Here is a 26,144-nt window from a genome sequence, read left to right as displayed (position 1 = left end):
TACGTACATGTTTCCACATGTGCCCACATAAACACATACGTGTATGTATGTATGTATTTATATGTGAGCCTCCGTTTTTTAACAAAGGGTCAATATTTTTTTTTTTTTTTTTTAAAAAAAAGATATTCTTTTCGTGTAACTACTTACTGCTTTGTGTTTTATTTACCTACTGTCCTGCATCACTTCAATACGTAATCAGGTTGTATAGTGGTACGTCATATGTTTGATATATTTATGTGTTAATAAATTGTATACTTTTTAGCTAGCTATTTCTTTTTTTCTTTTTTCTTTTGCAAAAATAATTTTACTCCAATGTGTTGTAGATGAAACGGAATATTTTGTAACATGAAAGAACGTTAAACGATAAAATAAAGGGGAAAAAAAGAGGAAAAAAAGAAAAAAAAAAAAAAAAAAAAAAAAAGAAAAAGGAAGAAAAAGGAGATAAAACATGCTGAAAAATAAGCCCTCATTTGAGGATATTGCAAGTTACGGCATATATGTGTACGCATATGTGCATATTTGTACATACGCTTATATTTATGAACAAGTACGCACCTATGCGAATGTAGATATTAATGTGCAGGATGGGAAGTCCGCCAAAAGAAGGCAAAGATATTAACATACGTAGCATCGTTTACGACAAGTTGAGCAGAGAAAAGGATAGTATTAAGGAGATCTTGCAAAATGGGGCTAACAGTATTAGTAATACACATTACAATGATGAGCATCTAAGTGACTGCAGTAATACTGGCATCCATATGTACAAGAAGAGAAATGAGGTAATTTGTGAAAATTATAAAAATAGTGCAAGTTGTAATAATTATGAAAGCATCCTTAACCCAGTCAGGAGTAGCCACAATAACCGGAGCAATTTATACAGTCCAATGGAATATGAAACTAGCACAGCTTTATCCAATGAAAAACGAGCTAGAGTTATATCAGTCAAGAGTTTATATAGCACATTCCATAAAACTAGTGATATATTGTTAAATGAAAATGGACGAATGGAAAGAACAGAAACAACAGAGAAAGAGGGAAAGGAATACATTGCATGTTCAGGAAATAATCTACTTAAAGGAAAAGCAAAATTACAAGCTGACCATAAGAATGAGAATGAAAATGATAGTGCGAATAAGAACGAGTATGAAAATGATAGTGTGAATAAGAATGAGAATGAAAATGATAATGCGAATAAGAATGAGAAGGATGTAGACCCATATTTTGCTCAACAGCAGAATCATATACAGAACAACGATTTTTTAAGAAAACATGAAAATTATTATAGCTCTTTGGCTCAATCAAACGAGGATAAAAACAGGAACAGGGGAAGTAAAATTTGTGGTAAAAAAGGAGATGATGTATTTATGAATTCCATTAGAAGTGATAAGGAAGATGACAGTAATGCAAACGATTTGCATCAGCGAATTAGGAATAGTAAGGAATGCTCCCTTCTTTTGTCTTCATGTGATACCCTTCACATAAACGATAGGCGGAAAAACTTTACTCATAATGACGGAAAGGAAAGTCCATTTAAAAAAATCGAAATGAAGAAGTACCACAAGGAGGAAAATAAAAGCCGAAGGAATACACAAAACTGTAGGGATATCATAACCAAAGTCAGTGAACATGAGAAAGATCCATCACACACATTCACTCTAAAAGAATTAGCGGAAAACGAAGAGAGGCATTTAATTTCATCTAATGTACCAATGGAAAACACAAACATCACTACTAAGGAAAACATTAAGCTACACGAATTTGAGCGCGAAAAAATGCAGAAAAACAAACCATATAACGGTGTAGATAAGGAGGTGCTAAACTATTCTTTAGGTTCAATGATGGATGAGAAGAATATTCCAAATGAACGAAGAGAGAAGAAGTATAATTTCATATGTGAAGAGGAAGGTAAAAGAATATTTAAAAACATCCCATTATGTGAACTAAAAGTAATATTAAGTGAAAATGAACCAAATACTTTAAAAATTTTATTATGCACAGATAATCATTTAGGCTATAAAGAAAATAATGCTATTCAAAAAGAGGATACATTTAACTCTTTTGAAGAAATTTTATTTATTGCCAAAAAGTTAAATGTTGATATGATTTTAAACAGTGGTGATCTATTTCATAAGAATAAATTATCAGAGTACACTCTCTTTAAAACTATGTCAACCATAAGGAAGTATTGTCATGTTAGTCGGAAAGATGTAGAAATCGGGTCAAGTCCACCTACACGCTTAGCAAATGGGGAATCAAAAAATATGCCTTCGCGTGTTGAGGAAACACCAACAAATAACGATGATCTAACACGAAAAGATAAATACAGAGCACGCTTGAAGGAAATACGTAATTATAATTATGAATACTACAAAGAAGACAAAATGGAAGAAAGTTTTCCGAAAAATGAAACTTACACATATGATGAACAGAACTCATTAGGTGAAAATAAAAAAGAAATGAGTACGGGAAGCAACAACAGTGAATCACTCACTGAGGGTTATAGCACTGTGGAGAAGCCAAAAAAAAAAAGAATTTGCCCCTTGAATAGTTACTCTGAGGGGGAAAATAGCGCGGAGAGAATCAACGACAGTAGCGATGAGAGATATTGTGCGAAAAGGAGTGCAGTGAGTGATAGAAACAGAGGTGCAAGAATCCGTGGGAACAGCCATGCAAGAAGTGAAGAAGAATACTACGATGAGGAAGAGCGCAAAGGAGGAGAACGCGCGCGCTCGGAGAGCAGAGTAAAACGGACTAGAGGAGAATCACTGGAAAGCTTCAAATTATGTTCAGTGAACGAGAAATTTGAAAAATCGATTCCCTTTTTCACGGTGCACGGAAACCATGACTATCCATACAGTTATGATTACATATGCCCTCTAGACATATTAAATATATCAAACCTAATAAACTACATTGGAAAGAATAGTCTGAACAAAATTGTAGTTAAACCTATTCTTTTAAATAAAAACAGTACGAAAATTTCTATATATGCTATAGGTTGGATAAAAGACGAAAGGTTATATAGATCCTTTGAAAATAAACAAGTAAAATTTGTGTTGCCATTAGATTATAAAAGAAGAATAAACATTTTAGTATTACATCAAAATAGGTATATAAGAAATTCATATGGAAATAACACAAAAAATTTTATTAAAGAATCATTTATTCCCAAATTTATGGATTTAGTTATATGGGGACATGAACATTTCTCGAAACCTTATTTAGAAGAAAGTTTATTTAATTCTTTTTATAATTTACAGCTAGGGTCCTCTGTTCGGACATCCTTATGTGCTAATGAATATGGTGATAAATATATTGGTTTGCTTGAAATAAAAAAAGAAAGATTTCGTTTTTTAAAAATAAATCTTGAAACAGTTAGACCCTTTGAAATGAAAGATATAAGATTGTCTGATTACAATTTAAATTTTAAAGAAGAATCTATTTTAAATAAATTTTTACATGAACAAACAAGTCAAATATTGAACAAAATTAAGGAAAATTTTTATGAACAAGTCAGAAAATATTACTTGTTCAGAAAATTATTTTTTCCCTCTAATGACGAAGATAATTTGCTACATGTTACATATGAAAATAAGAAAAAAAGGAGTAATCCTGAGGAGGCAAATATTCCATTATTTAATGAGAATATAGAGAAGGAAATTACAACAAACGATATTTTTGAAAAATCTGAAAAGGAACGAGAAAAATATTTTTATTCCATTTTACGGGAACAGGAAATAAATAATTTTTATGACAATTTAAAAAATGAAGATTTTTATTCAAGCACATTTATCCATTTGGCTTTTTCAGATTATAATGACACATTTGATTTGTTAAAGATAAAGAAGTATGTATATGATAAACCTCTCCTTAAACTAAAGGTCGAATATAATGAAATTAACATAATTAATACGCAATTGTTTGGATCAACCTTTGCACACAGGATTGCAAACCCGTCTGAATTTTTATCCTTCTACAAAAAGAAATTAAAAATGAAAGACACAATAAATACTCGAGTAAATTCGGATGAACAGGACAATGTAGATGATAAAGATATTCTTAACATGGAATATATAAATGAATATAACAAAGTTTTTGATATACTATTTGATTACTGTGATGTTAAAAATAAATTACTTATATTGGATCAAAAAATAATTATGAACACTGTGCAGAATTTTATATTAAACAATAATTCTTCTTTTAATTCCGATTCGATTAACAGTTCAGAATTTACTTCTTTTCTTTCCATGGTTGAAAATTTATCAAAAAATAAAATAGACTTACTGGAGCTAAACTTATCAAACATTCCTGTGGAGAATATGACTGATGATTATCTTGTGCAACTCACCGAAAAGTTAAGCAGTACGTAGTTTTTTCCCCTTTTGGAATGCTAGCAAAATGTGGTGAACATATCTCATTTAACTTGGCTTACTCCCCTGTATGGAGTAATGAACTCATATATACGTACACAAGGGTATATAAATATATGTACGTGTACATATCCCAGAATATAAACAAAAAAAAAGCATGCTTCTGCATAGGTACAAGCTAAAAAGAGGTATCCTCAAAAATGTAAGAAAAAAAAAAACGAACAGAAACACACTTCACAAAAATGGTAAAATAAACACGTGCATATTCATATAGATGATGAAAAAAAATGATTGTTGTGATCTCCTTTGTAGGGATCCTTTTTTTTGCATATATGTTAACATATATAAATATATGTGTGTACGTACGTACATACATACATACGAACATATGTATTTGTGTGTGCGCATATGTATATCCCTTGTTCTCGCGTTCACGCGTTCGCTTTTTTTATTGGATCTTCACATATAGTTCGTTGTTGTCCCCATCAAAGTAATCAACTTTAACAGAAATATCGTTACCTATCTTGTAATTACTTAAATCTTCCTTTCCATGAAGCATCAATTTTGCATGTATTTTTGGAGCTAAATAAAGTAATAGATAATTTTCCCGGATATCCAAAATTTTTGATTTAATTAAATGATGATCATTTTTAAAGGACGAAAGAATTTGCTGATAAGAATATTTCTTAATACATACTGTAATTTTTTGATGTATTTTTTCAATTCTCTTTATTTTTACTTTAATAATATTATGTACTTGTAATAAAGTAAATATATATTTATTAAAATCCTGCACGGAAAAATATTCTGATGTATTTAAATATGCCTTCCTATCACATAATATATCAAGTTTAATTTTTTTTTTATTAATGCTTAATATTCTCCCATAATACATATCATCAATCATATATTTTTTAAATGGATCCTTATCTTCTTTTACTAGCTTATATATTATATTACTTTGCTTGGTACTGCTTTTTCTCACAAGGCTTTTTTTTTTTTTTTTTTTTTCATTTTTACTTTTCGTGTTATTCCATCCTGTTATATTATCATTGTAAGTTGTGTTTATAAATAGGGGGTTTTTTATTACTTTAATATTAATTGAGTACGCTAAATTTACTACAACAACAAAAAAAGAAAAAAAAATTGGACGCATAACAGTAAAAAAAAAAAAAGGCGAATAAGGGAATTGCAAAAGGTGCAGGGGCACATGGGCGTGATATCGTCATATTGCTATTTCGTTGTAACTACTTGAATTTACATTTTTTAAAAGTTTATCATTGTAATTTTGACAACTTATCAATCCTTTGTATCAAATTTTATGGAAGACGACAAAATTATTTTTTCCTGAACAGCAAGAAAAAAAAAAAAAAAAAAAAAAAAAAAATAGCTATACTTATATATATAATATACATGTACGAATGTACATATGCTTATGTTGGCACATTTCAATATTCTATAATGCTTCCAACATCTGTGTGAATTGATTTCTTTTTTTTAAAAAATGTTTCATTAACATGCGCTGATATATTCACCCATTTGAAGCACAGTTTTACATTTAGCGTGCTTAGTAACGTAGGGAAAGGTCACCACAGCTAGCATACATACATGCTCATAAATATGTAAATATACATATATATACATACATATACATACATATACATATATATATATATGTATGTATATGTACGTATATATGTATACATGTGTATGTTAGCAAAAGATTTAGCACCGATTTACATTTTTTTTTTTTTTTTTTTTGCATGGTCTTCTTAAAACGAAACACAAAAATAGGAAGTTGTGAAAAATATTAAGCCTATCAACAGGGTATAAACTTCTGATTGTTTCAAAATTACCTGAACAGTTAATAAAAAGCACAAAAGTTTTAAGGAAAGCAAAATTTATCAGCGTGTCCGAATTTTTAAAATTTTGAGTATAAGTACTGCGTGAGAAATATATATATATATATTTGTATAAACATATAAATACATTCACTTGTACCTATTTGCGAACAAATTTTCGCTAATTTTGATTTAATTTTACATCCCTTCATAAAAAGAAAATAAAGTTTTAACACATTCATTGGAACCGAATGTAGCAATATATTTACGAAGCGCGTTTCCGTTAATATCTTATATCATTCTAACCCTTTTGTGTGACAATCTTTTTCGTTTTTTCTCTAGATTAATAAGCATAAATACATACATCATAAGTATATGATAGCATAACATACAAAATTGTGAAAATGACGTAACGATAGTTTAAATGCAATCTAAAAGAATATGAAAATATTGTGTATTAACTTTTTTTATTATAATATTAAAAGAATAAAATAAAATAAGAGAAAATAAAATAAACGGATGCACCAAATTAACCAATTTTAAGCAAGGATGTCCAGGCACACCTGACCTTTAATCTATTTTTTTTTTAAAATAAAAGGCTTGAAAAAGTTTTATCATATTTTTATTATATGTCCAAAACGTATACATATACATGCAAAAAATACATGCATAAATGAAGGCGCACATTTCCATGTTTGGACAATTGCTGTTTGTTCGCTAAATTGAAATTACAATACTTGTTCTTAAAAAAAAAAGAAAAAAAGGAAAAGAAAAAAAGGAGAAAGGAAAAAAGAAGAGAAAAAAGCACACAAATTTTTAAAAATACGATCTGTTAATTGTATAACGTGCAAATGTTCATCTCAGTCCATTCTTGTCTTCAGTTTCTTTTTGATAATTTTATCAGGAGTTCTATTAAAAAAAAAGAAAAAAACAAAATGGAAGCACTATGTATTTGTGTGAATGAAAAATAAATTATGGGACGCCCATTTTACTTATCTCTTAACAGTGCATGTAAATACTCTTAAAGGTCTTCATAAATGGCCATATAAAATATGCAATGTACTTACAAAACGTAAACTTCAGCTCCCCATCCTGATAGACAGTCTCTGTCCAAGGCACTCAACAAGCATTGTGAAATGGTTTCAAATAATCCGTTCTCGTCCTGCAAAAAAAGGTACACAAAAAAGGAAGTGCACTGTGGAGGTAATACAATGCGGTAAAAACATACGACGATAATGTAATTGGATGAAGAGGCACAGTGATATAGTTGTATAGTGTGTATACAAGTATAACTGCGCAAATGTAAATCTGCAAACTTGCGAGCTCATTACCTGATCCTTTATATACAACGACTCGCACATTCCGTAGAGCTGTTCACTGGTAACTCCATTAACAACAAAATCTTTGGTTTCACATTTTGCACCTATTAAATCATAGGCTGTCAAGTAAGGCTCATATGTAATAGATTTGTTTCCATCATCATCAATAGTATGATTTATTTTGAAACCAACAACTATTGGGTTAACAAAATATGGGGAGAACCTATTTGAATATAGTATGCTTGATAACATATTTGCAAAGCAGTCAACATCCATTTCAGTTTCTTGTCTTATCTGATATATATTTACACGGTACCTTAACAGTTCATAAAGTGTTTGAATATCTGTGGCTAGTCCGCTTAATCCTACATATACATGATCATTCATTTTAAAAATTTTCGTAAAATTTGTACTGACAGTTGTAAAATTATTTGATCCAAGTCTCATATCACATGCAATGGCAACGCAGTCCGATCCACTCATCCCTAAAACGCAACCCCCATTGTAGTTGAATATTGAACCCTATGAAAAAAAAATATAATAATAAAATAAAATAAATAAACAATTAAATAAATGAACGAAGCAGTTACGTTCAACCAGTTAAATTTACGCTGCCATATAAATGCTTGCGAAAAGTGCAATCATATACAACTGACAAATAAGACGATGTATATACATATGTATGTATGAACAACTGCTCACTAATAATTCTCTATTGGTAAATTTAATTGCGCATATGCAGCATGTAGCTCTTTCGTTAGAGCATATTAAAAGGAGTGAAAAATTAGCACACTCATAACAAACTCCCACCCATTCGTATATGTATATATGTATGTATCACAATATTAGAACGAATTAAAAAGGTATAAAATCCGTTTCATTGCTTATTAATTGTTCATGTATGGGTTAACTTACCATTTTTTTTTTTTTTTTCCTTTTATTCTTAAAGGGGAGGAAAAATAATGGAAATAAAAACTTAAGTGTTAAAAGTTTCTATTATGCTTTAACTTATTTTTTTTTATTTTAATTAATTTTTTTTTTTTTATTTCTTTATTCTTTACTTCTTTTCTCTTATGAAGATTAACCCGTAAATATGGTATAGATGTATTATATACGTATGTACACACATATATACGTATATGTTTGTATGTACATATACTTAGCTCCTAAAACGGTTAAAACTAATATTATGATTATCTCTGTATATTTTCCTTATCTAAAGTTTTATATATTGGTAAAGGATGCCCAAGCTCCTGTGTTTCCTTTTATGATCAAATTTGCACATATACATATGGCTACAAACGTAAGTTCTCGTACATACTATATATACCTATCTTCTGCTCCTTCTACTTAATACTGAAAATACTATGTATGTGTCATCGTTTAACCAAAATGATTGTGTAGCTTTATGCTCTTAAGTACATACTTTCTTTGTTTGAAATTTAGAAGCTTCCCCTTTTTTGTTTCTTTTGAATTTTCACTTTTTCGGCTTAAATTTTGAAAATATTTCTACTTTTTAAGTGTACTGATTATTGTACTTACGTTTATGCGTATTGTTATGGTTATGCCTATGCCTATGTTTATATATATATATATTTTTTTTTTTTATTTTATTATTTTATTTTATTATTTTATTTTATTATTTTATTTTATTATTTTATTTTATTATTTTATTATTTTATTTTTTTTTTTTTAATTTTGGTTCTTCTGAGTTCATAATTTTTTTTTTATTGAACGGTTTTGGCAACATATACATGCATGGGGGCCGTTTTTTTTTTTTTTTTTTTTTTTTTTTTATTTTAAAAATTTGCAAACTCAAGGATTTGAAAGTGTTAGGGGAAGGGTCCAAAGTTAAGAGAAATTTTTACCTTGGTATATGCTTCACCTTGATATGCTGGCATAGGCTAAAAAGAAGTATTATTAGTACGCATAAATATATATATATATATATATATATGTACATGTATATATGTGCGTATGTGTATGCCTGCATACATATATCCTTACGTACATGTGTATACACGCGATTGAGCTCTTCCAATCAAGCAAATGAAATTTTTCCCTTTTAAAAAATATCCCCAAAGCTTGCATCTTACGCGGCGCACCAGGGTTTTGCACACGTACAGAACAATGTACACGGTTAAATGTTTTAGTAGCATAAACGAGAATGCAGCATTTATCAATAACAAGGACATCGAGCGGAGTGATAATAATAATAATAATAATAATAATAATAATAGAAGTATTAATAGCAATAGTAATAACACTAATAGCAGTAATAGCAGGGATAGTGTAGACTACAATAGTACGCAAATAATTGAAAAGTACCAACACCTGTTAAAAAGGAAAAAAATCAAGGGAGGAAAGGAGGACCCCAAGTATGGTTATAAGGAGAGGGATATGTGCGAAGAGGTAGGAAATGAAGGAACGAAAATAGCTCCAAGGAAGATAAATGATTGTGAAGGAGGAAATAAGGCTAACGTTGGAAGTGCAAATAAATGCGTTCTGTTGAACGAAGAGAGTGACAAGAGCGGAAGCAGCATAAGAAGCAGTTCTGGTAGTAGCGAGCTGACCAGCGGCAAGGATGAAAAGTACGTTATCTTGAAAAAGCAGATTACTAAGGAATTTATTTATGAAGTATTTTTACCCCATGTGGAATCTCAAATAATATATCACTTGAAAACGTATACACCGGATCAAATAGTAAATATTTTTCATATTTATTCTTATTTGTATTATTATGATAAAAAGAAAGAGATGGTAGATCAACTTATAGAATACTTGATATATAGACTGGATTGTTTCAGTGTAGAAAATGTGTTGTTAGTTTTGGAGCCTTTATATATATTGAACAAAAATAGGAATATGTATATATATAGATTAATTATAAATTATATAGAAAAAATTAAAGAAAAATTAAATATATACAATTATATTGGTATATCAAGAGTATATACAAAAGTGTTAATCGATCTTTACCTTGAAGAGATTAACAGAGCAAATTTTTTTTTATCAGATATACTACAATATTTAAGGCAAGGAAAATTTCGAAAAAGTATTCCCTCTAATCAGAGAAATATATCACATAAAGATTTTATTATCCATTTTATGATACAAGTAATTGAAAAGGTGGATGAAGAATTACATTTATTATCGGCCATTGAACTAACTGATATACTAAGTGTTATTTCGAATTATTCTTTTAAAAATAATTATTCCAAATATGATATATCTCTACAAGTAAACAATAGAAAGGATGTTTATTCAATGCATCATACACCTTCAGAAAACTATTCAAATGATTGCAACTCAGTTGAAGTATTACAAGTACATGACTTATCACCTACAAATGCATATTTATTTAAAGAAAATATTGTGTCCTTTATAATTATAAAAGAAATGGTAAAAAAATATGAACACTTAAGCACTTTACATAAAATTATCAATTTTTACAACTTATCAAAATTATGTATATATGATGACGAATTTATTCATTTAATGGAAAAGGATTTAAACAACTATCATTATGTAAATAATATACATCATAAGTATTTAGCCTTATTAATTTGGTGTTTGCACAAATATAAAATTTTACATAAACATATTGAGAAATTAAAACCTATTATTATTCAAAATATTTTTAATTTTAATGCTAAAGGTTTTTCAAGATTATGTCATGCTATATATTATGAAAAAGAAATTTTACATAAAATAGCTATCAATTTAATGAACAAAATTGAAAAAATGAATATTAATGAATTCTTATGTTACTTCTATTCAGTTATCCTGCTCGACTTATTACCCCTTTCACTTTCATCTCGTGTGCCTTTTCGAAATGGCAAGGAGAAATGCAGTCATGACTATACACCCACTCTGAGTGAACAACAAAGCGAGTTGGCGAAAAAAAAGTGCAGCAAAAGGAAGCAGATCGGAAAGAAGCAGAGTGAAATGAACCAGAGCGAAATGAACCAGAGCGAAATGAACCAGGGCGAAATGAACCAGAGCGAAATGAACCAAAGCGAAATGAACCAGAGAGAAATGAACCAAAGCGAAATGAACCAAAGCGAAATGAACCAGAGCAAAATGAACCAGAGCGAAATGAACCAGAGCGAAATGAACCAGAGAGAAATGGACCAAAGCGAAATGAACCAGAGCGAAATGAACCAAAGCGAAATGAACCAGAGCGAAATGAACCAAAGCGAAATGAACCAAAGCGAAATGAACCAAAGCGAAATAAGGCAGAGTGAGAAAATCATCCCCGATCATTTAGTGCTACTTAATAAAAGTCGTATACTACAAAATTGCATAAAATTCATTAACGATAATAAAAAGGACATAAGTAAGGAAGAAATGACGAAAATTGTTTTACTTTTAAAGAAAAAGAAACATGAAAAATATTTATACGTGTTAGGCATGTTACCAGAGGAATGGAAAACGCTTATCCATTTGATAAATTAGCTGTTTTTGTAAAAATAAAAAAAACAAAAATATAACCTCTTCCCCTTTTGTATTACCACCTTAGTTGTTCAGGCACAAAGTGCATTTTTTTTGAAAGCAATTTTTTATTTTATTTTATTATTTTTTTTTTTTTACGTAATGAGATATCGTAATTAAGAGGTGCCTAATATGCACAATAATGTATGTAGCAAACTTGACTCTATTTTGTCACGTCGTCTTTGTGTGGGTACGGCGTTACATATACATATGCGCTACTTTGCATTTGGATATGTGCCTCTTTACATGTGCATGCGAATATATATATCGTTCTAACTGTATAATTTTTTAAAATACGTACAAACATTCGCGGAAGGCATCAGAATACCGAGATTATGCGTAAAAAATAGGAAAAGAAAAGCCTACATTAACTTTATAAAAGTGCTTTGCTTTATTTTCCATGTATGCAATTTAAGTCCATTTCCAATGTACACCCATATTTATTTATTCGCACAAATGGATATGAACCTATTCATTCTTGGTTAAACATATGAATAGACGAATATATATAGTTGTACTTAAAAAAAAAAAAAAAAAAAAGCTTATGGTATATATACCAAATTTGTGTGAATATGGAAAATACTCATTAAAACAGAATAAAAGGGAAAACTTTTCTTTCGAGTTAATGCTACTTTCTTTTTGTCAATTTTTTTTTTTTTTTTTTAAATATGCGATACGTGAGCATAATAATCTATGTATTTGTTGAATGCATGGCGCATATAACAGGCATATGCATATGCATGTATATACATATTCATATATATGTACATGTGCAGGCAAATTTTACCGTGTAAAATTTCGGATTCGTTTGAAGTTTTGTTTTCCCCTAATGAAACTTTAAAAGCTCTTCACACAATTAAAAGTTGTCTAACTTTTTAACGAAACGATTGTATGGTTTATTCTCTTTATCAATTCGAAAAAAAAAAAATATAACAGAAAGCAGGAAAAAACGAAAGAACGAAAAAAAAAAATAAGCTCTTTTATGTTACCCCTTTAACACACTGACAAAACAAAAATACGTAAAACGTAAAAAAATTGTAGAAAAAAGAAAATACACACAACACCTGTATTATATGTTTATAAATTTTATTAAGGTTGAAAATTTTCAAAAATGGTTTCGTAGCATATTTGCATATATTTGATAAAAAAAAAAAAAAAAAAAAAAAAGACCTCAAAGTATTTGTATGCTAACACAAATGGTATAATAACTTACAATGCATAATGTTTACATTAGTGGTATGTGCAAATAATTAAAATTTCTTTGTAACCCTAATGAACAAGGACTAATTTTCCTACGAATGTACTTGTTTACAAGGATTAATAAAAAAAAAAAAAAAAACTACCCTACAGCGATAGCACATTCCTATATATGTACACATGTGTGCAATATCATGTAAATTTTTTACAAACGTTTATGAGCATATAAAACAAAATGCTACACTTTTTGAAAACATCTTTTTTTTAAGGGGGGGATATATGCACATATGTATATACATATGTATATACATTTATGTGTATGAGTATTTATACTGATAACATGTTTTGCTGTGCATACATGATGAGGAAGAGGAAAAATCTATGCAATTTTATTACATTATTTTTCATTTTTTTTTTTTTCCTGATGATTATTATTTTCTACAACCATTTATACTAATTAAAAAGGTCCTTTCACAGGTGTTTCTCATTTCAGAACTTAGGTCTTTATGTTTGTAAAAGTGGTATATAACTGAATTAAACATTATTCTGAGCTTATAAATTATATTCCATTTCAAAAAAAAAAAAAAAAATGCCAAATAAAACCAAATAGTACCAAATAAAACCAAGCAGTACAAATTAATACCAAGCAGTACAAATTAATACCAAGCAGTACAAATTAATACAATATCGTACCAAATAAAACCAAGCGGTACAAATTAATACAATATCGTACCAAATAAAACCAAGCGGTACAAATTAATACAATATCGTACCAAATAAAACCAAGTGGTACAAATTAATACAATATCGTACCAAATAATACGAAAAAAGAGATGACTGTTTATAAAAATTTTTAACCTTACGCAAAATAACACATTTAATTACAGCTAATTTTGCAAAATTACCTGAACTGTGCATATTCGGATCATGGAAAAAAAAAAATAAAAAAAAAAATAAATAAATAAAATACAGGTTTAACCAATTTTCATCGTTCTGATTAACGAATGTAAAAAGAGTAAAAAGGGTCAGTTATGAGAATAAAGGAAAATAAGCAAATTAAACCGGTTAAATCAAAACATATTAAATCAGAACAGTTTATAAAACTTACACAAAAATGAAGCAAAATTGAAGCAAAAATAATATACGTCCCATTTTGAAGGCGCAAAAATAACGAAGTAAAAATAAAATAGCAAAAATTTACAAAAAATATAAAATATTTTTCTAACAAAAAAACAGCTTAACAAAATATGAATCAAAGAGATTTGTTTTATATTCTTTTTTTTGAAAGTTGGAAAATGGCATAATCATTTTTACGCATATGTTTATACACATATTAATATATATATATATGTATATATATATGTATATTATATGCGTGCTATTATAATATACGCTAATATTTTATTGTACATCAAAATATAGCAGCAATTCGCACTTCGTACATACATATAATAATCATGTAATTATTTTTATCATTTTTCTACCTTTTTTTTTAAATACAAAATTTGTGAAATTATGCTGCTTAAATTATGAATATAAAATAATATGGTACAATTTTGTCCAAATGAAAAAAGAATAAAATAAAAGAATTTCGTTTTACATGAATATGGTTCCTTTATATCTATTTTTTTTTTAATAATAATATATATATATGAATATGTATATATAAATGTACTTTATATATATATAGAATCAAAAAATATATATATTAACCGCAAAGCGAACAATATCTCATGTATAGCTTTTCAAAAAATAATTGCACGTTTTGAACATATATAAAAATATATACATATATATACATACATACATAAATACATACATACATATATACATACATACATATATATATACATACATATATATATACATACATAAATACATAAATACTCTAAACAAAATAAAAACGTTCAAAATTTATTTAATTTACGTTTATTTTTTTTTTTTGATGGATTTATTTTTCTAAAAATAGTAATCCGTTTGTGATTTATGTATTAATATATATATGTATAAATGCAAGTATATATATATATATATATATATATATGTACGTAAGTACAATTTATGTTTACATACATTTTATACAATTTTTACTTTATAATACATATGTATATATGTACATATATATATATTTATGTATTAAATGTATACCATTTATATATTGCAAAAAGAATGTTTATTACTGCTATGCGCAGGAAAAAAATTGATTAAATAATAAAAAAAAGTACAAATATTTTTCATTCGTTCACATACCGTACTATGCCAAATAATATGCAGCAGAATATTTAAACAGCGATATAGTATAAATTTTAAAAAAAATTTTGTATATGAAGTGTTATATATATGACATAATATGAACGTATACATATATATATATATATATATATATGTATGCGTATATTCGTATTATATGCATAACGCGTTTATTCCTTATTCCTTTGTATAATATTATATATTTTATACGTATTGTTTTTATTCTTGTACCATATATTTTTAAATCTAATTATTTTTGCCTTCTTCAAAGCATGAGCTTTACAGAGTAAATATTACTCCTTACGTGAACGATTTTGGGACCATCAAAAATTTATAAAAATTATTCGTACGTTTGTATATATATATATATATATGTATATATGTATATATGTATATGTACATATTTACGAACATACATATTTATGTAAATATTATATATATATATATTATGTATATGTAAGTATATAATGCTTATGTATACATGTATCCCTTTTGATTTAATTTTTATTGTTAACTTATTAACAGTACATGTGAATAATGGTAAACTCATTCATTACAAATTCATCATATTTTTCAATAATTAATTCGTTTGCTTAAGGTTTTTTGACTGAAACAGTTTAAATGCGCATGAACTTGCCAAGTATGTGTGGGTATGTATATGAATATACGTGTATATAATTATGCTTATGTACTTATGCACATATTCATTTACATACGTATTATGTATATGAGCATATATATATATATATATATATGTATGTATGTATGTATGTATGTACATATGTATATGTACATATACGTAAACGCAATTTACATGTTTAAATTCCACCCTCTTGTAATTTACGCAAGTATACACATATTTACTGTATATAAATATATAATAAAAAAATTTAGCTAATTTTTTCAATTTTTTTTTCCCTTATCAAAATTTTGCTCTTCTCATTTGAATTGTATTTCACTGTTTCATTTCACGTTCGTCCTTTTCACTCTCACCTTTTTTTTTTATTTTTTTTTCCTCCTCCCGCCCATATACATAAAAATAAATAATCCCCATGAAAGTTATGAAGAAAGCAAATATTTTGAGATAATATTACTGTATGTGTAACTGTACGTATTGTTGTGTGCATATATTACTGTACGTACTGTTATGTGCATATATTACTGTGCGTATTGTTATGTGCATATATTACTGTACGTATTGTTATGTGCATATATTACTGTACGTATTGTTATGTGAAAATATTATTATATGTATGTACTATTATATATATTATTATTTTTATATGAATCATGTTCTTGTTACTGTTATTAAAGAGTAAGAGGGAGCCTTATAGGGTACTTTTTGAAAGGAATAGAAAGAAAAAAATAATACATACTATCGCGCTACACAGTACTATGTAGTCGCATATACTACATTGAGTAGGCATCAAAATATGTTCATATATATGTATATGGAGTATGTTTATATGAATATGCATATACATATGTATATGTGAATATGCATTAAAAATATACCTATGTATTAAAATATATATATATTTACGTAAGTATGTATGTATATGTATTTACACATGTATGTTTATGAAGTACCTTTTTAATTAATTTTTTTTTTTTTTTTTTTCCCCTCCAACCTCATATAGTTTTTTTGGCTTTTTTTTTTAAAAAATAAAATAAAATAAAATAAGAAGCAACAAAAATATATGAACGCCAAAATAAAAAAATAAAATAAAAAAAAATAAAAATAAAAAAAAATAAAAGCTAAGGGAAGAAAAGTTTTTAAGTAAGAAAATATATGACGCCAGATATTTTGAGCAGCATATACTTTTATGAACGCATGTATGTATATATATATATATATATATATATATATATATATGTATATATGTATAACTATATTTTTTTTTTTCTTTTTTTTTTTAAAAAAAAAAATTATAAAGGATAAAAAAAATAAAATAGCGGAGTAACAATAATATATAAGATATAACGTATACCTCGTAACGCGTAACGCATAACGCATAACACGTAAAGGCACACGTATCAGTAACAGGAAAAGAGTGGGAGTACATAGAGAGGAAGGAACACGGGCAGGAGTAGTGAGTATAGGAGGTAATGATGGAGGTGTACATCCGGGAAAGCAAAAAGCTTACCTTTAAAAACAACAAGGGTAAGAAGTTATTACGGTACTTGGATATATCATTGAATAATAAGTCGTTACATGACAGTCATATAGTGGAGTTAGTAAAAGTATTAAAAAAAATTATAAAAATTGTATATAATAATTTTTATTGTCTAAATATTGATTTAAGTGAAAATTATATTACATGTGTAGGGCTAAAAACTCTACTGAAATATATTTTAAATTATAATGAAAACATAGGAGTAAATATATTAAAATTATATAAAAATAATATAAAAGATGATGGTGTATCATTAATAAAACAATTAGTGTATATACAAAAAATACCTATGGAAGAATTACATCTATCACATAATTATGTACAAGATAATACGTGTAAAGAATTATTATTAAGTTTTGTTCAAGCTAAAAAAGATAGTAATTATGTATATCCAAGATATGATAAATACCAAAGTTCTTACAAACATACACAAATACCTGTTTGGATTAGATTAGAATATAATTGTATTCAAAATCCAAAAGAAATTCTAAAAGAAGTAGAAGAATTTGCAAAAAAAAAAAGAGGGTATAAAAGTAATTTAATTATTTGTTCTGCTTTAAAAAGTGATAAAAGATGTTGTCCTTATAAATGTTTAAATGCTACTATTCGGAATACACCAATTATGCACGTGTACATGTTTATTCATCAAAAAGAAAATTTAATTAGTACGAATGGTAAGATAACCAAGGATGAAAAAAAAGAATTTTCTTCGTCCATACTGGATGTAGAAAAAACTCGTGAGTGTAATATTGATGACAAAAATATGGATCTTGATGAACCCTTCAGTTCTTTGGAAAGCAAGAATAACAATATTAGTGTCGTAGGTAGTAGTCTTAAAGTGAACCTGAGCACCGATGATAGCAGTGATGTTAGCAATAAAGCTATTGGCGGTAAGAATGTTGGGGCTAAGAATGTTGGGGCTAAGAGTGTTGGGGTTAAGAGTGTTGGGGCTAAGAGTGTTGGGGGTAAATCAATTGGCGGAAAAAGTAATAAAAAAAGTAATAGCAATAACAACAGTGGAAACAATAGCAGTAATAATAAAAAAAATAGTAAAAATAATAATAGTAAAAGCAAGGCGGTTCTCGGCAAGCGCTATGGGGAAAAGGTGGAGGAGCAGAACGAGGAGGAGGAGGAGGAGAAGGACAACGATAATGTGAAAGATATGGACGAAGAGGAGGACGAGGAAGATGAAGAAGAAGACTTCGATGATGATGAAGATGACGATGACGACGATTTTGAGGATGAGGAGGAGGACGACGAAGAGGAGGAAGAAGATGATGAAGAGGAAGAGGAGGAGGAGGAAGAGGAGGAAGAAGATGATGGAGAAAGTGAACAGAGTGAATCGATCGAACAAAGTATTGATTGCAATTTCAAAGACAGGAATGCTTTTAAGGAGTTGAGAAAAAATAAAAAAAAAGGCAAGGAAGACAGTAAGAGAGTATCTACAAAATCGTTCAACTCAAATAAAAAAATGATAAATTCCTCCAACGGTGTGAAGAACGACGAGGATGAGGCCAGTAATATAGATATAAATAAAAAAAAATTAAAAAATAAAAAGAAAAAAAAAAAGAAAAAAAAAGAAAAAGAAAGAGAAAGTGAAATAGGAAGTGGAAGAGGGCATGGAAGAGGAGGTGGAAGAAAAGATGAAAAATTTAATATTAACAACATGAAGGAAGGACTTAGTGACGATGACGACAACGAAATTCATGGCGCAAGAATCGGTGGAAATAACATAAACTTGGATAGAAGTATTGATAGAAGCACAGATAGAAGTATGAGCAATTTGACGAACGAGATGAACAATGGTGAAAATAGAACAGATGGGGTAGACAGTGTAAGTAATTTGCCCTTGTACATAATCCTAGACTGTAGTGCTGTGTTAGATATGAAGGAATTGTGGAAAGATAAATCCTTTTTACCTTTTAGCTTCCCAGGGCTTCTCTACTTATATAACAATAATCTGTTGAGGGGTATCAAAGACAGAAGGGGAAAGGAATGTAAAGGAAGGACAAGAAGTAGAAGCGGAGATAGAAGTGGAAACTGGAGTGGTAAAAGCATGAATAATAACAACATGAATAATGGTTTGGATAATCGGAAGAATATAAGTGACAGTGATTACAAAAATGGGAATGATTCCTTCATATGTTTAATGTGTAGTTATGTAGCAAATGAGTTGAAGCTTGTTTGCCAGAAAAGTGAAATAATTCGACAAAAGATGGTAAATTTAAAGTTAAATATATGGAATAAATTATCTGAGTTAGGTATTATGGAGTTTCTGAGTGTACCAAAGGATTTTAAAGAAAAAAAAAAAAATTTTTTAAATTCGTCATTTTTAACAGATGAACAAGTTAAACTAGCTAATGAATATTATGATATATCGTATGAAACTCTACAGATGATACAATTTTCAATTTTATGGTCAACATATATTTATAAAATTAGTAACAAAGAAATAATAATTGAAAATAATAAAAAAAAAGAAATAAATAAAGCAGATATGAAAAAAAATAAAAAAGCAATTTTTACCGAAGTGTTATATTTAACATCCTCTTCAAATATATATTCTTTTTTTGAATATTTATATGAACAGGACATAAATATTATACTTCCCTTATGTGTAACTGTCAATCAGATTAATAAGTATATACAAGACAAGCATACTTATATAATCGACTTGTTAATAAATGCCAAACCGGTCAATACTAGTAATGGTACAAACGGTAAGGACCTAAGTTTTGATTTAAATAAATCGTTCTTTAAACAATTCATCAGGGAAAAGTATTCTAAATATGTGATAACCGGGAGGAGGGACATCGAGGAGGAGGTGGTGGATGAAGCGATGGATGAAGCGGTGGATAAAGCGGTGGATAAAGCGGTGGATAAAGCGGTGGATAAAGCGGTGGATGAACGAGAAGGGTATAATGGAGTACCTTGCGGAGTGCAGTATATAGCACAAAACAAAGGGAGGGGGAAAACAATCATTCCAAGTGATTTGAAGGATAAGAAAAAAAATGAAAATAGATACTTATCAAATGGAAATATAATGAACGTAGTGAATAATCATAGTGTCAATATAGAGGAGGACAAGAAAAAAAGGAATACAAAGAATGATAACTATCAACATCAAATCATGAAGAAGAATACAGAAGGGTCCAAAAATATTATGTCCCAAGCACTTATAACAAATAGCAACAATATGGAGGATTTGGACAACAAAGGGGAAAAGAAGGGTCTTGTTGTTAATAATAGTATTATTGGTAATAGTTATGTGAAGAGGAGGCAGGGTCAAGTGGGGTATGGAAACATTGGTATTATTAATAATAACAATGCATATGATATATTTGATATAAAATCAGTGAAATCTTTTTCAAATGAAAATATTAGCAAACTGTGTAATATGGACAACAATAATATTAGCCAAGTTTCAACTAGTCGAAATGATATGGCGGAGGAGAGCAAAATCGCAGTAGCGATGGATAATAATAGTAGTAATAGTAATAGTAATAATAATACAAAGATCGATGGATTGAATGTAATGAAAAATGCGTATTACACTTTGGACGAATATAAAAATTTAAATATTAACATAGATGGATTAAATATGGACGACGTAGATTCGATTGGAAAAAGGTCTGAACTCAACAATATTATGAATGATTCCAAAAAGGGAAAAATGGCAGGAAAAAACAATATTGGCCTTGCCCTTAATAATAACAACTTCGTATCTAATAGTATTAAGTCTAATCGTGAAAATGGTATGCATCCATCTAATAATGCAATAGGAGTGAATAGTACTACTAGCATGAGCAGTAACATACATTTGGATAAGGAAAAAAGTGTTAGCACTCCAGTTTCAAATGGAAATAATAAGGTAAGCATATATAACCTTTTGGTTGATGCCTTTAGGGGAAAGAAGCACCCGCAGAAAGAGCTTGAAAATGTAGGTGGAAATGATGTTAGTGGAAATGATGTTAGTGGAAACGGTGTTGGAATGGAAGGTCAAGCGGGAAAGAATGTTAAAGTAGAGCAGGACATAGTTAGCACCACCTCTGCCGGTGTGAGATCCCAAATAATAAAGGTAAGGAACAACAGCATCGAGTTGAATACCAGCATTGATAGCTTTTATAATATAAGTAATAACAGTAATACTGGTTTTCCAAGCTTTTCTGGGAATACGAACGTTACGAGTGCAACTGCAGCTACGGCCAGCACGACCATAGGGCACCTTAACGAGAAACATACTCACGTTAATGTGCGCGTTAGTAGCAAGAATGATAGTTTTAGCGCAGATCCTAATGCCCCCCATTTTGCCTATAACAACTCCCTGTTGGATGGTACACCTTCTCACAACATGAATAGAGCAAACATAAATTTGAAGGCAGTTAAGAACGATGGTGGAATGATATCTACGAAGATAAAAGATGAGGAGAACAGTAGAAATGTAGACAACATCAGTTTTAATAATAACATTCATAGCAATCAGAACAACGGTAAGGGCGCGAAAAATACCACTCCGATGAAAAACAATAGTGGTGAAACAATTTACATGAACAGTGCATGTAACAAGAATTCTATGAAAATTTTAATGGAGGCGAAACTTAATGAGGATCGGATGCTAAGTAAAAGTGAAATAGAATTTAGTAATCTCATCGAATCAATACCAAAAAATTTAAACGACGATTTGTCTTTATATTTAGAAAGCAGAAATAGAAACAGTCATAATGATAGTCATAATTATAATGGTAGGAGCATTAATAACAATGCTCTTCTAAGTGATAACAATATAACCCTCTTCAACCCGAATGTGTTGAGAAAAGACTTAGATAAAAATAATTTTAATGTAAGTAGAGAGGAAGAATATAGACAAGTAAATGAATTAAAAAATACATATGACAAGTACAAAGTTGATATATTGAACACGTCGTTATTGCTAGAAGAGCTTATATTAAATCAGCACGTGTGTAAGTATATACCTTCGGACTTGTACAATAAAATTTTAAAATGCTATGAAAAGTTGGACGGCATGTTAACGAACTTGAATAGATGTAAGGATGACTTTAATGTTGGGTCGGTTGGAGGTGTGGGTGCTATAGGAAATGTGAGTGCTGATAACATAAAAATTGATGAAAATTGTTTGTATGAAGATTTAAGAAATTACTGGGATTACGCTTTTTCAAAAAATACTCCCACCTTTTTGTTCGAAGCTAAGGACATTATACATGGTGGTAGTAGTAATAACAATGGAAATAGTGGAAACAACAATAGCAGCAATAATAACATAAGTAGTAATGATAGAAGCAACAATGGTAACAGCAACAACATCAGTAATAATCGTAGTAATAGTAAAATGGTGCTAACCCCAATAGAGGCTCATCAAGATTTGCTGATGACGAACCATATGAGCAGCAGCTGTATAGTAAACGACAGCGCTGATAGAAAGAACGGTAATAATAATAGTAATAGTAATAGTAATCATAATAATAGTAGTAATAATAATAGTAGTAATAGTAATAGTAATAGTAATAGTAATAGTAATAGTAATAGTAATAGTAATAGTAATAGTAATAATAATAATAATAATAATAATAGTAATAGTAATAGTAATAGTAATAGTAATAGTAATAGTAATAATAATAGTAATAGTAATAGTAATAATAATAGTAATAGTAATAGTAATAGTAATAATAATAATAATAGTAATTATTATAGTAGTAATAGCAATGGTAATAACAAAAATAGCTCAACGGTAATTCAAATGAACTATAACGGTGTAAGTGTGAATAAAATAAGTAGTCAGCAAATGAATGCAACAAACAATTTAAATGGTTCTATGAAGACAAATGTGTTAAGTGGAAATAATAATAATAATAATAGTAATACCAGGAGTACAAGTGCTATGAATCAGAATACTGGACGTAACTCCAAAAAAATGAACAGGAAAAAGGGGGCAGGTACCGTTGGAGGTAATGGGAATGCCAATACTAACAATAACAACAACAGAAATAGTAACAATGGTAACAGCAATAATAACATTGGCGGAAAAAATTGTAACAGCCGTGTGATGAACTCAACTAATAGTGGTGGTAGTCATCTAAACAACTCATTGAATGGTATTTTTGATGTAGGTTATAATAACATGAAAAATAGCCAGGCACAAACGAAATATGTACCAAGAAATGACAGCATGAACGATGATTCTCTGGCGAACCATAAGTTGATGATAAATGGCGGCAGTAGTAGTAATCTGCAAAATTTGAAAAACAGTAATTGCACAAATAACATGAATAATAAAGTTTCCAAAGAGATAAATAGTCATGCTGCTGTTAACATAGAAAGGAGCACCAACAACAATCATGGCAGTAAAGGTTATGGAAGTAGTATTCATCGTAGTAACAATAACAGCAGTAACAATCATAGCAGTAACAATAACAGCAGTAACAATCATAGCTGTAACAATCATAGCAGTAACAATCATAGCAGTAACAATCATAGCAGTAACAATCATAGCAGTAACAATCATAGCAGTAACAATCATAGCAGTAACAATCATAGCAGTAACAATAACAGCAGAAACATTCATAACAACATGCATGGAATTGAATCGTCCGAGTTAAAAAGCGTAAATAAGCTACTCATGCTAAATAACGACTTGTCGAACTTAAAAATTACGAACAGTGAGGCGAACATATTGGAATACGATAATTCCTTAGTAAATCAGGAGAATTTCTTTAAAAAGATGAATATGTACCATGAGAGTAACACGAATAGTGGGGGAAACTTGGACTCGAGTTTGTTATCCCGCATTAACATAAGCAAAAGTAACAAGGAAGGTGTTGATGTGTCGAGTAATGGACAAAAAGTAAACAGCGCGAACGGAAATGTGAACATAGGAGCAAATACCAATACGACTGAATTGAACACTCAGAGGAATAATAACTTGAAAAAATTGCAAAATAATGAAAACAATATGTACAATATTCTTGGAAAAAGCACACTAAATGACATGCACATGAATGTGAAATATGTTGAATCGTTGAATAATCAATTTAATTTTATGCCTAGGGAAAACAGAAAAAAAGAAAGTGATAATCATCAAATCACAATGACAAACAACATGCTGAATTTTCAAAACGACGTGGAAAAAAAATACAAAAACAACTTGGTCGACTTACGTGAAAAGGGAAATATGAAAAAATTGTGAGAAACTTTTGCAAAATGTAAAAACATTTTTTTTTTTTTTTTTTTTTTTGCGCGCATGTGTTTAGAAGTTCCTGGTAAATTATGACCAAGTCAGGTGAAAAGGGGAACAAAGTGAATATTTCGCACACGTACATGTAAAAAAATATGTGTGTTTCTTTGTGTGTTGTAAGTATGTGTTATATGTGCACACGTATGCCTTTTGAGTATGTACGGCATTTTTGTGTGTACAGAACGATTTAGAGAAATTGTAACATAGCAAGTATGAGCATTTATATGTATGTGTGTGTGCACGTCTGATGTATATTACTGTACAGTACGCATATATAAATTATTGTATGTTCAGGAGAAAAAAGAAAAAAAAAAAAAAATGCGAGGTGGAATAGATAACTTCATTTTGTTGTTGTGCTTACATGTATTATAAAAAAGAATTACATAGGAATGGTTAAAATAGAAAGATAGATTCGCGTTATGGAACCACGGATAGTTAAGTAGCATTTTTTAGGGAAAAAGTGCGAAAGGGGAATGAGTAATGGGAATAAAGAAGAAGAACACCTTAATAATTTCTTTCATTTTAGTTAATTATGAGTATTTGCACACCACTATTGTTAGTATATACACGGTTATATATGTGTATATATATTTACGAGTGTATGTATGTATGTGCATATATATATGTATGTGTATATATATATATGTAACGTATGTGTGTATGCATTCAGGTATTGCAGATGAATTGGAGAAAATGCAACTTGAACGGCCAGTATGCATTGGTACAACCCACGAAGGATGTGATACATGCGATAATTACTTATTTGTAGGTTTTTTACATATGTTTTTTAAAATTATTAAGTTTTTCTTAAGTTGCCCATATCATGTATATTATTATTATAAATGCATATCTATTTTATCGTTACATCTTTTCCTTTTTATTTTTTTTCGTACACGTATATATATATATGCATGTTTACTTATATATATATATATTTGTGCCTATATAACACTACACATATGTATAATATATAAAAAAATATGTATTTACTGTACTGAGAATTTAACGCGGCTATATTATGCGAACAGCGCAGTTACTACACTAATGCTTTTTTTTTTTTGAAGAATATAACAACAAATTAGAGTTAACTGAATATATAAAATTTTATGAAATATAGGAAGAAGCGAAAAATGAAAGTATAGTATTTTTTTTTTTTTTCCCGAACAGTACATATTGGTAAGTGTATAATACTACATATATATGTTTATGTTGTATGTTTAAAGGATAAAAAAAAAAAAAAAAAA

The 26,144-nt window shown here is 28.9% G+C and overlaps 5 protein-coding genes across 5 annotated transcripts; 3 read left to right on the top strand and 2 right to left on the bottom strand.

Moving 5' to 3' along the window:
- Nucleotides 1-575: 575 nt before the first annotated feature.
- MKS88_000686 (double-strand break repair protein MRE11) lies at nt 576-4,373 on the top strand (the record flags this gene model as incomplete). The annotated part of the gene is made up of 1 exon (XM_067218106.1): nt 576-4,373. The coding sequence occupies one exon, from the start codon at nt 576-578 to the stop codon at nt 4,371-4,373; it is 3,798 nt and encodes a 1,265-aa protein (XP_067075469.1).
- Nucleotides 4,374-4,821: 448 nt separating this feature from the next.
- On the bottom strand, nt 4,822-6,456 carry MKS88_000685 (uncharacterized protein; the record flags this gene model as incomplete). Its single annotated transcript, XM_067218095.1, has 2 exons — nt 4,822-5,492; nt 6,375-6,456. The coding sequence occupies 2 exons, from the start codon at nt 6,454-6,456 to the stop codon at nt 4,822-4,824; spliced, it is 753 nt and encodes a 250-aa protein (XP_067075468.1).
- Nucleotides 6,457-7,074: 618 nt separating this feature from the next.
- On the bottom strand, nt 7,075-8,451 carry MKS88_000684 (proteasome subunit beta type-3; the record flags this gene model as incomplete). Its single annotated transcript, XM_067218084.1, has 4 exons — nt 7,075-7,123; nt 7,282-7,376; nt 7,546-8,055; nt 8,449-8,451. 4 exons carry the CDS (start codon nt 8,449-8,451, stop codon nt 7,075-7,077), a joined length of 657 nt encoding a protein of 218 aa, XP_067075467.1.
- A 1,212-nt stretch (nt 8,452-9,663) lies between these two features.
- On the top strand, nt 9,664-11,991 carry MKS88_000683 (uncharacterized protein; the record flags this gene model as incomplete). Its single annotated transcript, XM_067218073.1, has 1 exon — nt 9,664-11,991. The coding sequence occupies one exon, from the start codon at nt 9,664-9,666 to the stop codon at nt 11,989-11,991; it is 2,328 nt and encodes a 775-aa protein (XP_067075466.1).
- A 5,592-nt stretch (nt 11,992-17,583) lies between these two features.
- On the top strand, nt 17,584-24,852 carry MKS88_000682 (uncharacterized protein; the record flags this gene model as incomplete). Its single annotated transcript, XM_067218063.1, has 1 exon — nt 17,584-24,852. The coding sequence occupies one exon, from the start codon at nt 17,584-17,586 to the stop codon at nt 24,850-24,852; it is 7,269 nt and encodes a 2,422-aa protein (XP_067075465.1).
- Between the last annotated feature and the right edge of the window lie 1,292 nt (nt 24,853-26,144).

The sequence above is a fragment of the Plasmodium brasilianum genome, chromosome 2, assembly GCF_023973825.1.
Source record: "Plasmodium brasilianum strain Bolivian I chromosome 2, whole genome shotgun sequence".
In the NCBI taxonomy this organism is placed as follows: Eukaryota; Apicomplexa; class Aconoidasida; order Haemosporida; family Plasmodiidae; genus Plasmodium; species Plasmodium brasilianum.
The sequence above is the reverse complement of the archived record's forward strand: the minus strand, read 5'-3'. Positions and strand labels throughout refer to the sequence as shown.